A 13,915-nucleotide genomic window follows, 5' to 3' on the forward strand; every position below is an offset into this window, starting at 1 on the left:
AAAGTGTTCAGTGATCCAAATTTTTGTTAAAGCCATGTGTAAGGAAATCTGAACCAAGTTACTTGAATATTTCCACATCTCTACAAAAACCTGGTCTTCTCCTCATGCCTTATCATTTTTCTTTTAGTACTTTTTTTAATTCTGGAAGTCTTGTAGGGTCTCTGTTATTAAATTTGGTTTTTATTGGACTATTTGTATTAATTTGTAATAGTTCCATATGTTCTTCACAATTCAAAAGTTTACTGAATGTTTTTTCCATAATCTCAGCATTTTCACTACTGTTATGTGCCATTTTTCCATTTTCATCTTTCAGCATTAATATAGGAGCATATTTCTGTACCGAGCTCGATAGCTGCAGTCACTTAAGTGCGGCCAGTATCCAGTATTCGGGAGATAGTAGGTTCGAACCCCACTGTCGGCAGTCCTGAAGATGGTTTTCCGTGGTTTCCCATTTTCACACCAGGCAAATGTTGGGACTGTACCTTAAGGCCACGGCCGCTTCCTTCCCAATCCTAGCCATCTCGTATCCCATCGTCGCCGTAAGACCTATCTGTGTCGGTGCGACGTAAAGCAAATTGGTAAAAAAAACATATTTCTGTAGTTGTCTTCCAAAATTTTTATAATAGTCTCTAGAATTGGTGGAGAATCTCTGTTTAAAATTTTAAGACACCTTGGACTACACCCCAAATTAATAAACATGATAAAATTGACTCTCACCAACACCAAATCAAAAGTGAATTTTAGGGGCGAACATGAGAGACGTTTGAAATTAAAACTGGACTACGGCAAGGAGATGGGCTCTCACCACTATTATTTAATTATGCTCTAGAAATGGTAATGAGTGAATGGTTTAGGAAATGTCCCCCCAAAATAAAGATAGGCCAAAAAATCAAAACAAATTGCCTGGGTTTCGCTGATGATTTAGCATTACTAGCAGTGGACATAAAAGAAGCAAAAGTCCAGATATCAGAACTTCAAAACATTGCAAATAAAATTGGCCTCAAACTATTATTTGAAAAAACAGAAATTATTCCCCAAAAACCATCACAACTAAAAAAAGTTACCACAAATGGTAATAAAATCAAAATAGTAACTCAATTTAAATATCTTGGAGAAGTAATGACACATAACCTAAATGAAAAAAATCTCACTCCAAACAAGAACAAATAGATTAGCTAAAGCACAAAAAATTTACATGGGATATCTACAAAAAGAAATGTCTTCAATAAATACAAAAATAAAACACAACATGGTTATAAAACCGGAAGCTACATATGCAGCAGAAACACTTTTTTACCTGAATAAACAATCAAAGACTGGCAGACTTCAGAAAAGTGAAAGGAAGATTGGAAGAACCTGCATCAACAAAAAATACCAGAAGGATGGACAGTGGTGGCTAATACCTAACAAAGTCATGTACAGAGAGCTAGAACCCATTATAGATACTATGCATAAGAGGAGACTGGGATTCTTTGGACATATCTATACTAATATTATAAAGAGGAAAAATTTGTATATTTGATTGTAATGGATAGACTCAGAAACTACTGAACCAATTTTAAAAATTACTTCACCTATAGAAAGCTACATTGCCAGTGAGTAACATGGGCTATATTTTATTTTCAAAACAATTCGAGAGGGGAAGGGCAATGGGGGAAATACAAAAATATAAAAGTAATACGCTAATATAGGCGAAATTGAATTTGTCGTACAAGGACGAGACAAAGCTCATTTTAAGCCCCTTGACACAAAGAACAAAACTCGGTAAGCTCTATGGGCCCTAAAACCAACAGTTACGGAGATATTGGAACCACACTACCCCTGCGTAAGGAATTGGATAAAGAAACGAACGGTCGTAACCATGGCAACGTCAGCTCAAGGATTCCATAGCAGCGAGGTTATGCATGTTCGTTCGGGCATAGCTGCCAACCGAAGTTGATACACATATGACTTACTATCTGGAAATAATAAACTGTTGTGTAAGACACTCATAGGGACTCCTTTGGGCGGGGACGGAAATGGGGTGAAGTATAAAGATAAAATATATATATAAATGTAATTGTATCTCCTCCTAAACCACTGGAGCGATTTAAACCAAATTTGGTACACTTATGACTTAGTGTCAGGAGAAAAACCGCGTGGGGGTAAGACACCCCTTAGCACCCTTATGGGCAGGGGGCAAGGGGGGTAAGGTATAAAAATAATCTAGAATAGTATCAAATCCATGGTTTTTGTGGTCGCTGAAATGAATAGTGGCTCTCCAAACATTTTGAAGTTCATGTTCAGCCCCCTTTGGGTGGGGGTGAGTGAGATATAAAAATAATCGAAAATGGTGTTGAATCTGCAGTTTTCGGGGTCACTGAGATGAATGGTGACAGTCCATATTTTTAATCTCTTAGAGCTGGGGGGCGAGAGGGGGACAGTCTCATTGACAGTTGAAATCCTGTACATCGTATCTATAGTGTGACGGATAAATACATATAGTTATCACTTAATAATTTTTGACAGGATCAAATACTTCCCAGTCAATTCGAGCTTCCATAAGGGCAAAGTTTTACTCGAAAATTAAATAATCTAAAACTTGAAATCAAAAACATCTAAATAATTCTAAAACTACATAATAGATCATAACACATCAGTCTGCAAGTCAAAAAGGAATTCTATAAAAATTCACTTCACACATAACTAACTGGTAATACAAATCTTAAAGGTAAACATTCAGAAACTATCTGGGCAATGCCGGGTACTACAGCTAGTTCAACAAGTCGTTGGCCATTCTTGTTTGTAAATTTATGTGGAGCCTATTTTCTTATTATATCTCTATCCTTTTTTTTCATTCCTAATTCGGCACTAAAGAACCCTAATAAAATTTTAACATTACTTTTATTTACTTTGTTTATTATGTGTTCAAGGACATCCCAAAATTTATCCACTTCTTTCTTTGTTCGTGTTAGAAATTTTTTTCTTTACTAGGGGCATGGGCATTTATTATTGTACAATTTTGTTTGTTGTTTTAAAGGTGAGAGTTGCAATTCCTGGTTATAGTGCTTGAAAATCAATTATAGAATCTATTATTTTTAAATTCACTATAAATTCTGTTCTAAATTGGGGACATTGATTCTTAACTCCTCGGTCAGGTATCACATTGTAAATTCTATACCCTTGTGATTCAAAAGGTTCTTCCATCGTGTTTCTCATTTCTTGAAGGCCCACTATTAAAATTTTTGTTTATTCATTCATCTATAAAAGTCTTAAGTCTTCCAATTTTACAGAGAGAATTAATATTGTATGTTGCAATGTAGTTAATTTGTTGATCTTTTATCCTCTTAAGTGTAGTTGGTTGCAAATGCTCAGACTCATTGCTGTCTCTCAGTTGGCTACCCACTGAATCCAAAGTAGCCTTCTCCTGAAGCCTGATTAGACAGCATGGTGGAATTATTTTCCTAAAAGGCTTTGCCATATTGACTATCGAAGGTAATGAACCTTAAGGGGAGCAAGCTCTGATTTACAAGTATGGTTGTTAACCACAGAGGTTGTTTTGTGTTTGGTCTACGAGAGCTATTTTATTTCGCTCAAGTCCACTGGCAAGCCGGTGAAGACCCCCCTATCCGTCACCTGGGATGCACTACGTCAGAGTATCACCCCTCCGCCTGCTACGACACTGTAGTAGGTTCGTGGTTTATCATTATTATTATTATTATTATTATTATTATTATTATTATGTAAGGTTGCAAAACACAGTCCATACTCAAATAGACCGAGATACAAGTCTGTAAACAATCTTCAAATTTTAAAAATAAGTCTACTAAGGTCATGGCTGCTTCCTTCCAACAACTCCTTGGCCTTTCCTATCGCATCGGCGCTTAACACCTATCTGTGTTAGTGCGACGTAAAGCAACTAGCAAAAAAAAAAAAAAAGTCGGTAAACGCAGCAAGTGCTATGAAGATAAAAATTTATATGATGATATACCCTTTGCTCAGTATGTAAATACATGGAAAAGCTGATTACAAAATATTTTTGTATATTGGTATATTGTAGCAATTTCCAGACATCTGATACTGAATGAAAAAGTATTATTGTCTTGATAACCATGATTATTTGTTTTCTAATTTTTTCCTCTTCCTTTGAAAAGGTGACTGCTCAAGATCGTTTATCAGGAGAGAGCCCAAGCACATGTGGTGGTGAACGTTCTCGCTCTGCTACTGAAACTAACAAAGAAAGCTCAGTTGGAGGAGCTAGTAGTAGGATCAGTACAGCATCACCCAGTCCAGTAAGCTGCCAGAGCGATAAGCGTGGCCTGGGACGTCGCTTCTCGTACACATCAAGCAGTAACAGGTATAATTCAGTTGGTTGAATGTAACACTGGTCTTATTTTCTGTGTTGTGATTGCTATGCTCTATTGTTCATGAAGTATTTTGCCTTCTATAATAGTAGACTCAGGACACAAGAATCCTCTTCACACTCACAAGAAAGAAACAACACGAATATTTTCAGCACCAAAATTGGCATGAAGATCGAAACAGACAAAAAAGTACTGGGAGGACTGCAACGCCCGAACAGCCTCTTCAAAGAGACTTGGACAATGGACTAACTAAAGAGATCTATGTGGTCAAAAAATTGGAAGAAGAAGAAGAAGAAGAAGAAGAAGAAGAAGAAGAAGAAGAAGAAGAAGAAGAAGAAGAAGAAGAAGAAGAAGAAGAAGAAGAAGAAGAAGAAGAAGAAGAAGAAGAAGAAGAAGAAGAAGAAGAAGAAGAAGAAGAAGAAGAAGAAGAAGAAGAAGAAGAAGAAGAAGAAGAAGAAGAAGAAGAAGAAGAAGAAGAAGAAGAAGAAGAAGAAGAAGAAGAAGAAGAAGAAGAAGAAGAAGAAGAAGAAGAAGAAGAAGAAGAAGAAGAAGAAGAAGAAGAAGAAGAAGAAGAAGAAGAAGAAGAAGAAGAAGAAGAAGAAGAAGAAGAAGAAGAAGAAGAAGAAGAAGAAGAAGAAGAAGAAGAAGAAGAAGAAGAAGAAGAAGAAGACTAGCAAGTGTTAGAATTTCCATACAGCTCTCTTTACCAGAGAAGGTAGTTCCATATATCAGCACCATAATGCCATGCACATCATTCGGTCTGAATGAGTAGCAGTTGAATACAATGTTGTGTAGGCATGATTCACTGTATTAGAGGGGAAAATATTAATTATGTGGAATAGCTTCTGCTAACAGTGGTCGTGGCTTTACTGTGGTTTTACAGCTCTGTATTCATGAGGTGGTGTTGGTCTCACCATTGGGTGTCCTGAGAATCATTTTCCATGGTTTTCCATTCTTACAGGCCATGGCCACTCCCATGTCACCTTCTCCGCACCTCAAATCACTTCAATGCATTTCTCATCCTGAAAGAGGATGTCAGCCTCTAGGGGGCCCGCTGTACCGCATTAGGGTATGGAATGAAAATATTTTAGTAGTAGTGGCACACAAATTGAGTATTCTTATTAAATGCAATCATCAATACGTCAGGCTGTTTTGTGTCGGGTTGTAAATCCAAGTGTAGTAAAGGGGTCAGCAGGCACTTATTTAGACCTAAGAAAATTAAGTTTTGGACCCCACAAAGGGAGAGCCCCACTAAATTCCTCTCTGTGAACCAAGAAAATGAACACTGCCAACAGAACGTAACAACAACAGCATGCTCAACCCAGAAAGTGGCAAAATTAAGGTCTGTTGTACTGAAATATAACATGGACAATTTATCAGACAAGCAAGAACTTGTAATTTGCTCAATGTCCAAAAATATATTTTTTAAATCGTATGGAATGCATTATGTACCAGAATTTATTTTGGAGAATTTGCTCTTCTTGATAAAATCCAGAAAAGGATACAATCTTTGTGGAGATCATCAACTGCTTCCATTCCATCTCTCTGTTGATCAGTGGTAGTGTGTCGGCCTCCAGATCCTAAGTTAGCGGGTTAAACCCGGCTGAGGTAGTCGGATTTTTGAAGGGCAGGGGAAAGTCATTCAAGACTCCATTTCATATGATGTCGGCATGTAAAAATCTCTGGCGACACATCTGATGTTGACCCAACAAAATTAATGAAAACTGAGCCGTATACACCCAGGAGAGATTCAGTTTACTCTGCCATCTAGTAGGCCTAGAGTAAAACGGAACATCAAAATTGACAGGTAAGCAGCCATATGGCATCAAATTAAAATGCTTGCACATAGTACGTGAGGCCATACGATATTATTATTATTATTATTATTATTATTATTATTATTACTGTTATTATCACCGAGCGAATAGTCGCGTGGTTTGGGGCACAAAGCTGTCAGCTTGCATTTGGAAGATAGTGGGTCCAAATCCCACTGTTGGCAGTCGTGAAGATGGTTTTCCCTTGTTTTCCATTTTCACACCAGGCTGTACCTTAATTAAGGCCACGGTCGCTTCCTCCCCACTCCTTGTCCCTTCCTATCCCATCATTGCTGTAAGACCTATCCGTGTTCGTGCGACGTAAAGCAAATCATAATCATTATAAAATATCAAAGCCATTTCTTATTAACAATGTTGATGTAGTTAAGTTGTGTGCTGATACGACTGTATATGATTAATAATAATAATAATAATAATAATAATAATAATAATAATAATAATAGTAATAATAATATAAAGCAAATCCTAATAATAAAATAAATAATAATAATTATTACTACTACTATTACTGTTGTTGTTAACGTTTAAATGTGGGAACTACAACATATTGGAAAGAGGACCACAGACGGGCTGTCATGATCAGATTTTCAGTATGCACCAGGTAATTGAAAAATGTTACGAGAGGAATAGACAATTATGCTTGTTCATAGATCTAAAGAAAGCATATGACAGGGTACCAGGGGAAAAGATGTTCGCCATACTGGGGGACTATGGAATTAAGGGTAGATTGTTAAAATCAATCAAAGGAAAAACCGTACACTCGTCAAGATAGCCAGATGTTTATGAATGCAGTCCGGACTTCCTCCTTCTTTCTGGGCAGAGGCTGTTTCAACACCGAATTACATTAGGAACAGATGTCCTATGAGTAAACTGAGTGGACGAACTCCTTATGAAGCCTGGACTGGAAAGGTTCCAAATGTTTGTAAATTTGAAAGATTTGGATGTGAAACCTACTGCCTAAATCGATCACGGAACATAGGAAAATTCGACCCTCGGGGAAAATTGGGCATATTCCTCGGATATGTGTAGCATTCCAAAGGTTTCAGAATTTGGATACCACAGGAACGAAAAGTGGAAATCTCACATGATGTCAAGTTCTTGAAAGGAGACAGAAAAGAGCAAAAATACGATCCTGATATTTTTCCAAGTCAGCACCCAAATGTAGAACACTTCGGTGAAGATCATCCCAGGATAGAGCAAGAACAGGTTGATTCTTTCATCAATGTAAACATAACTCCTAGAGACACAGAACATACAGAAAGCACCAAAGATCCGGATAGTTCTGAAGAAGAATTTCTTGGTTTTGAAAATGAACCAGAACCAGAAATACGACAATCTCGACATGCTCCAGGAAGACCAAAAATGATCTGTTTAGGAACACGAGGCAGACCTCGAAAGCTTTACCAGGAACACGATGGAGGACAAATTGATTCGGTATGTCTGGCTGAGGTTCCAATTCAGATTGCATTTTCACGTCCAGAGAAAAATGAGTGGATGCTGGTGATGGCAGATTAATTTGTCTCTATTCTAAGAAACAAGACCTGGGATCTTGTAGACTGCCCAGAAAATAGGATGACAATTGGAAGTTATGTAGTCCTTGGGAATAAGTACGGAGCAAATGGCGAGATCACAAGAAGGAAGGCTAGAGTCGTGGCCAGGGGTTTTTCCCAGACGCCAGGTATAGATTACACTGAAACATTCGCACCAGTAGCACGACTCAGCTCAATACGAATGGCTGTTGCGCTCGCTGCTCATCATGGAATGTATGTACGACAATTTGATGTAGCAACTGCATACAGAGAAATACTCGAATTCATCGTACAGGAAAGTAATGCAGCATTCGAGATCATAGCTGAAGCCAAGAGGATGCTAAAGATGTTGAACAAGGATTGTGTGTGCCGTATTGAAAAGGCTCTGTATGGCTTGAAGCAGGCTGGCCGCTGTTGGCTCCAACGCTTGAACGAGCAACTATTAAAGCTTGGTGTCAAACCAACGTCTGGCAATTTGAGCGTCTATATGAAGGGTTCTGATGCTGATGCTCTCCTAATCATAGTCTATGTTGATGACTTTTTAGTTTTGTTACGGAACTCGAGAGAAATTGACGAGGTCCACAAATTTCTACAAAAGTCATTTGAGGTCAAAGACCTGGGAGACAGTAAGTACTGTCTTGGGATTGAGTTTTATCGAGATGAATCCGGTATTGCCTTGAAACAGAAAGGTTATGTTATGGACATCTTAGATCGCTTTTAAATGACTGATTGGAAGCCCATGGCAACACCAATTGAAGCTGGAATTAAACTGTCAAGATCAAATACTTGATCAAAGGATGATGGCGAGAGGCCCCATATAGAGAGCTCATAGGTGCTCTTACATATCTATCAACCGCAACGCGTCCAGACATATCTCATGCAGCTAGTGTCTTAAGCCAATATAATGATTCTTTTGGCAAAGAACACTGGCAAGCAGCAAAGAGGGTACTGAGGTACCTGAAGGGTTCTTCTGATGTGAGAATCGCCTTTGGAAGCGATACCAGTATACCATCTACTGGCTATGTAGATGTTGATTGGGCTGCATGTATCAACGATCGCAGGTCATACACTGGCTTTGCCTTCACAATGTATGGCGGAGTCGTATCTTGGGAATCCAGGAAACAACGAACAGTGGTATTGTCCTCAACGGAGGCTGAATATATGGCCTTGAGTGAGGCTTCAAAAGAGGCAGTGCACTTACTACGACTAGCAAGGGAAATAGGCATTAATAGCGTGTCGACTGTACAGCTATATAATGACAACATTGGAGCTCAGAAGCTTGCTGGAAATCCTGTTTCCACTCTCGGACTAAGCACATTGATGTGCGACATCATTTTATACGAGAGGTTATTTCATCTGGGGACATTCACCTCGAATACTTGTCAACTGAGAAGATGCCTGCAGATATATTAACCAAGGGACTACCGAAGGATAAGCACTGGAAGTGTTTAGAATGTTTGGGTGTCCGAAGACTGAAATGTTTAAACTGGTTCAGCCTTCGAGAGGGGGTGTTGAGAATATTTATATATATTCATATGATTCTGGCTGAGCCACCATCAAGTAGCACCACCTACACACTACGTTTTCTTTGTCCATTCTGACACGTCACGATTGTAATCTCCATGTCCATTGTTTTCACTGTATCCATCTGTGATTTACATGTATGTATGTTAAGTCATCAGCCCAGAGGCTGGTTGGATCCTCAAATAGCATCACCAAAGGCTATGCAGTTGTAGGGAAACCACAACAACCAATGGCAGTACCAAAATGAGGTGGATTTACGTATGTAATAAATAGTGGCATTTTAATGTAAACCGTGCTGACCTTATTACTTTCCGAAACATTGCGCCTTTTCAACGTTGTTGTTGTTGTTGTTAACTAGGAGCAACATATTGTAGTTTTAATGGGCAAGAATGCAACTGATGGCCAAACTTATGTTGCAGATGGTTATTCAGCTAGAAAACAGTAATGCAAGGGTAATAGCCATTATTGGAGATGATAGTAAACTCAACAGAAGGGCCTGGAAAGAACTTGGTATTTCAGGACAGGTGTGAGATGTGAAAAATCTATATATTAAGAGTTTACTAAAAACAGCTTTGGCATATTCATCTGTCCGCGCTACTGGGTGGATTTACTTCATTTTTGTTTTATTCTCTCCGGAATTACCTGCTGGTGAATCATGAGACATTGATGGATCTCTAAGTTCAGCCAACTTTGTGTAATCATAAAATGTAATCATTAAATGATCACTCCAATAATTGCAGGTGAAAGCTCACCCTAATCCGCAATACATTCTGTACTTAGCAGGTTGCTAAGCAACTAACACTTGGATTAATATTCTGATTTATGAATTTCATCCTTAGTAATATCATTGCATTTAGCCATGTTTGATTACTACCTGTCATGGCAGAGAGTATATACTTCCTCTGATCATGGAAGAATACTATTCCTTGCTAGATACTCTTTGATTCTCTAACCCTTCCCAGCTTGCCAATATATTCAACAGATGGCAGAGTGTTCCTAATAACTTAGATGCTGCTAAGAGGAAAATGTCCATGTACAAACAGTCCCCATCATGGCATATGCCTTAGACATTATCTGGGAACAACTATCGAAGGAAGCTACACCAGAAAGAGCGAAGGCCAGGTATCTTGAAAAAGTTATCTGCCTGGAAGAAAACGCTCAGAGACTAACCTATGAGCTCACAAGACAACCGTTTTATATAGAAGAACTGCGATTAAAAATATCATTGCCATCTACAACGCAATACCAAGCTTTACGTCAAGAACTGCAGGATAAAAAAGCGAATATATGGATAGATTTGTACCAAACAGACGGCGTGATGTCAGAATAGATGAATTCTGACTACGAACTGTAGCACACCATAACACTTCTTATTAAACATTCATAAAACCATTAAAAAGGGCAGGCAAAACAATATAACTTGACAGGCATATTAAGACGAGTTATCTGACCTTTCTGTAACAAATGCTGCAGGGCAGCACAGGTCCTCTAGTTATATATGAAATCTGTGTGATATAAGTAAAGAAATCTTTGCAGTGGGTGATTATTTGTCATGAAATCAAATGTATATGAAACCATTTTCATAAGATTAAAAAGGTAACATACATTGGTCACAGTGAGGATTACAGGAAGTTAGCTTTATGCCATTGAAACCAGTTCAGATGTTGGCAAGAGAGTTGTACCATGTTTAACGTCTGCTCACATAAATCCTAAGGTATTTCAGGAGATGAGTGTCAAGTTGGCAATGCAGCTTTTTAGCAGATAAGTTGCGATAGGTTGGTGTTTTATAGAGAATTTGGTATGCATGGCTTCAAAAATAGCAAAGCAACTGAAATATATACACGTAATATGAACAACATTTTATATGCCATGGATTGGAGATTGCCAATTGTGGGGGCTTCAAAGTGGTAATAAGCATCAAAACACATTGAAGTGTTTCACAAATGATCCAATGTGGTGATCTAATGTAACTCTAGAATTGCTTCGAGTCACCATCAGGAGTCCACTAGATTTGGCTGACTTCCTTTGGTCTTCAGGATACAAGAATATTTTAACAGCAAAATTAAACAAAGACCCTGATAGGAAGGCATTTTGGTCTTGTACAGGGCAGTGACGGCAATTCCACCTCGTTTTGCTTCAGTGTCAATGAAAGGAATTCTTTAATCTCCAGCAAGCTATGAGGATGTTGTTGACCTTCCTTATACTGTCAAATATTCAACCAGACCCTATTCCCATAGATCTTTCAGTTAATGATAACAGTTCAGCTAGATCGAAACTTGTGTATTATTTATGTGGCTCCTTGATTCACTGAACAGCAAAGAAAAACAAATGTACCATACAGTGAGTGTGAAATCATTAGAATGTGATTCTGAAACTTGATGTGTCTGCAGTGAAGTAAATGTTCTGTTGAAATTATGGGACTTTGGTGGTAGTTACTGTGAATGCCTCAAATATCCATTGTTGACCTTTTGCGATGTGCTGAAAAATGAAACTTGTTGATGATTCAATGGAAGAAAAGCTAAAAGGAGAAGGCACGTTGTGGAGTTGTATATTTTCAGACTATGTGGATATGATGTACGAATTTCAAGTTTCAAAATTTGTGCTATTTATAGGATCTTCTGGTGTTACATTTGCCATACCAAACAAGGTATCTCATTACATTAATTCCAGATTTATTTTTTGTGTGAAGGAAATGTCAAGAGAAGCAAAGTCCATCAGCAAGAAAAGTATTGAAATTTTGTTTCACTAGAGGTGAACATTTTCAATTGTGTGTACTGAGCATCACATTTCTTTTACCATGCTTTTCTGTAAGCAGTACTTCAGTGCATTATATAGAGCACGCAGTAATAGGAGCATCAATCTGTTTTTAAATTAGATGCAGCAGTCTTGCGCTGACAAATTCCAGTTGTTTTGTATTATGGTGTGCAGTCTTGTGAAGGCTAGTTGACACTAGCCCTGCCTTGCAGCAAGAATGCTGAACTACATGATTTCCAACACTAACATGAGATGATACTCCTGGTGACATATTTTCAAGGCTACAGCTTTCTCATGACGGTGCTACGACGCCACTTCACCTTGTGCAAATGAGTGGAAATGGAGGCCCGCCATGGTTTGTCGTGGCATGAGATTGCTTATTTAATATAGATGATGGTGTGGATGATATGAAAAATGAATTAGATGCTGGTATATTTGAAGGTATCTGCTTGAATAATACTGTACTATATGCATGGTATAATAAAATACTGAGCATTTATGAAACAGAATACAGATTTTGTTTGTTCAGGAGGTACAACCTCAAATACTAGTTTTATAAATCAGCACATTCCTTTATACTTGTATCCAGTTTGGGTTCGCTTCCCATAGGCCTGTTCATTGCACTTCAATGTTTCATTTTCCTATAATACTTCAATAGTTCAAACAAAAATAAGATGTGTATCCTTCATTGTATTTTTAGGTAAAGAAGCAATTTTGATCATAGACAGCTCTTCAGATATTGAAGAACATAATTCACATACACAAACAAATATATGGACCACTGTTGATAAGGATCCACCAGTTCCAGTTAACAAGGAGCCAAGAATAGTGTTAGCAGACTTGGGTAGCTCGAGTTTTCCAACTCGTGTTGTGTGAATATAATAGATTCCTCCTTAAAGTTTGTCATGTTACAATACTGTGGATCATTGTGTTGACCAAGCATGAGACAGTTTATAACATCTATATTACTTTGATGTCTGACACATAAACAATGAATGTTCAATCCCATGTAATGGAGAATTAAAAGTTTTATTATGAACTACTCAGTCCATAATTGTTAGTGAAACATGTTTTGTAAGTGAAGATATCATGAGATGTTTCATATTAAAAAAAATACATTGCATAGGAGTTCAAATAAAATGGTACAGTACTTTGGTGGTGACATTGATGAAATTCAGAAAGGGTAAATGTGGGGGGAAAAAGACATGCAAGAATCAAATGCTGGAAACTAAAAGATAGAGAAATCCAAGAGATACATAGGGAAAGGATTCAAACTCAACTTCCTAAAGACGAGAGAGAGGATGTCGAGGAAGAATGCAGAAGGTTCAAACAGGCTTTAGTCAAAGCAGCAGAAGAAACATGTGGAAGGACATCAACAAAAGTTGGTAGGAGATGGTCTTATCCTTACTGCTCTGATTACTGTGCCACTGTTTAGCTCAACAGTCCTCATTCCAAGAAAATCAGCACAAGATAATGTGAAAATAGTGGAAAGAGAGAATTGCAGAAGCAGTCAAGAAGAAGAAGAATAATGTGTGAAGAGACGTGAGTGGTTCAGAAACAAAACTGAACATAATAGAGACAAATGGAAATGACTAAGCAGAGCAGAAAGGAAAATTATGGCATTGGCTAAAAAGATGTGCTGGGGGAAATTCACAATAGAAAAAGGAGGATTAAAAAAATGACAGGAAAATATTATACTGCATATAAGGTAACAGAAGGAAGAAAAAAGAAAATACATCAAAAGTCATCAACAAGGATGGAAAACCCAGGTGGGAACAAAAATAAGTTTTGAAAGTATGGAAAGATACATACATACATACATACATACATACATTATCATTATAGACTGTTATGCCTTTCAGCGTTCAGTCTGCAAGCCTCTGAGAATTTACTAAACGTCGCCACAATCCTCGATTTGCAACTAGTGTTG

At 37.9% G+C, this 13,915-nt stretch overlaps 1 protein-coding gene across 1 annotated transcript in view; it reads left to right on the forward strand.

Moving 5' to 3' along the window:
- tweek (transmembrane protein KIAA1109 homolog tweek) overlaps window positions 1–13,915 on the forward strand; it is an 843,591-nt gene that overhangs the window by 221,773 nt on the left and 607,903 nt on the right. The window contains 1 exon segment of the mRNA XM_068226772.1: window positions 4,134–4,336. Coding sequence (XP_068082873.1) covers window positions 4,134–4,336 — 203 coding nt within the window.

Source organism: Anabrus simplex, chromosome 1 (genome assembly GCF_040414725.1).
Source record: "Anabrus simplex isolate iqAnaSimp1 chromosome 1, ASM4041472v1, whole genome shotgun sequence".
Lineage (NCBI taxonomy): Eukaryota > Metazoa > Arthropoda > Insecta > Orthoptera > Tettigoniidae > Anabrus > Anabrus simplex.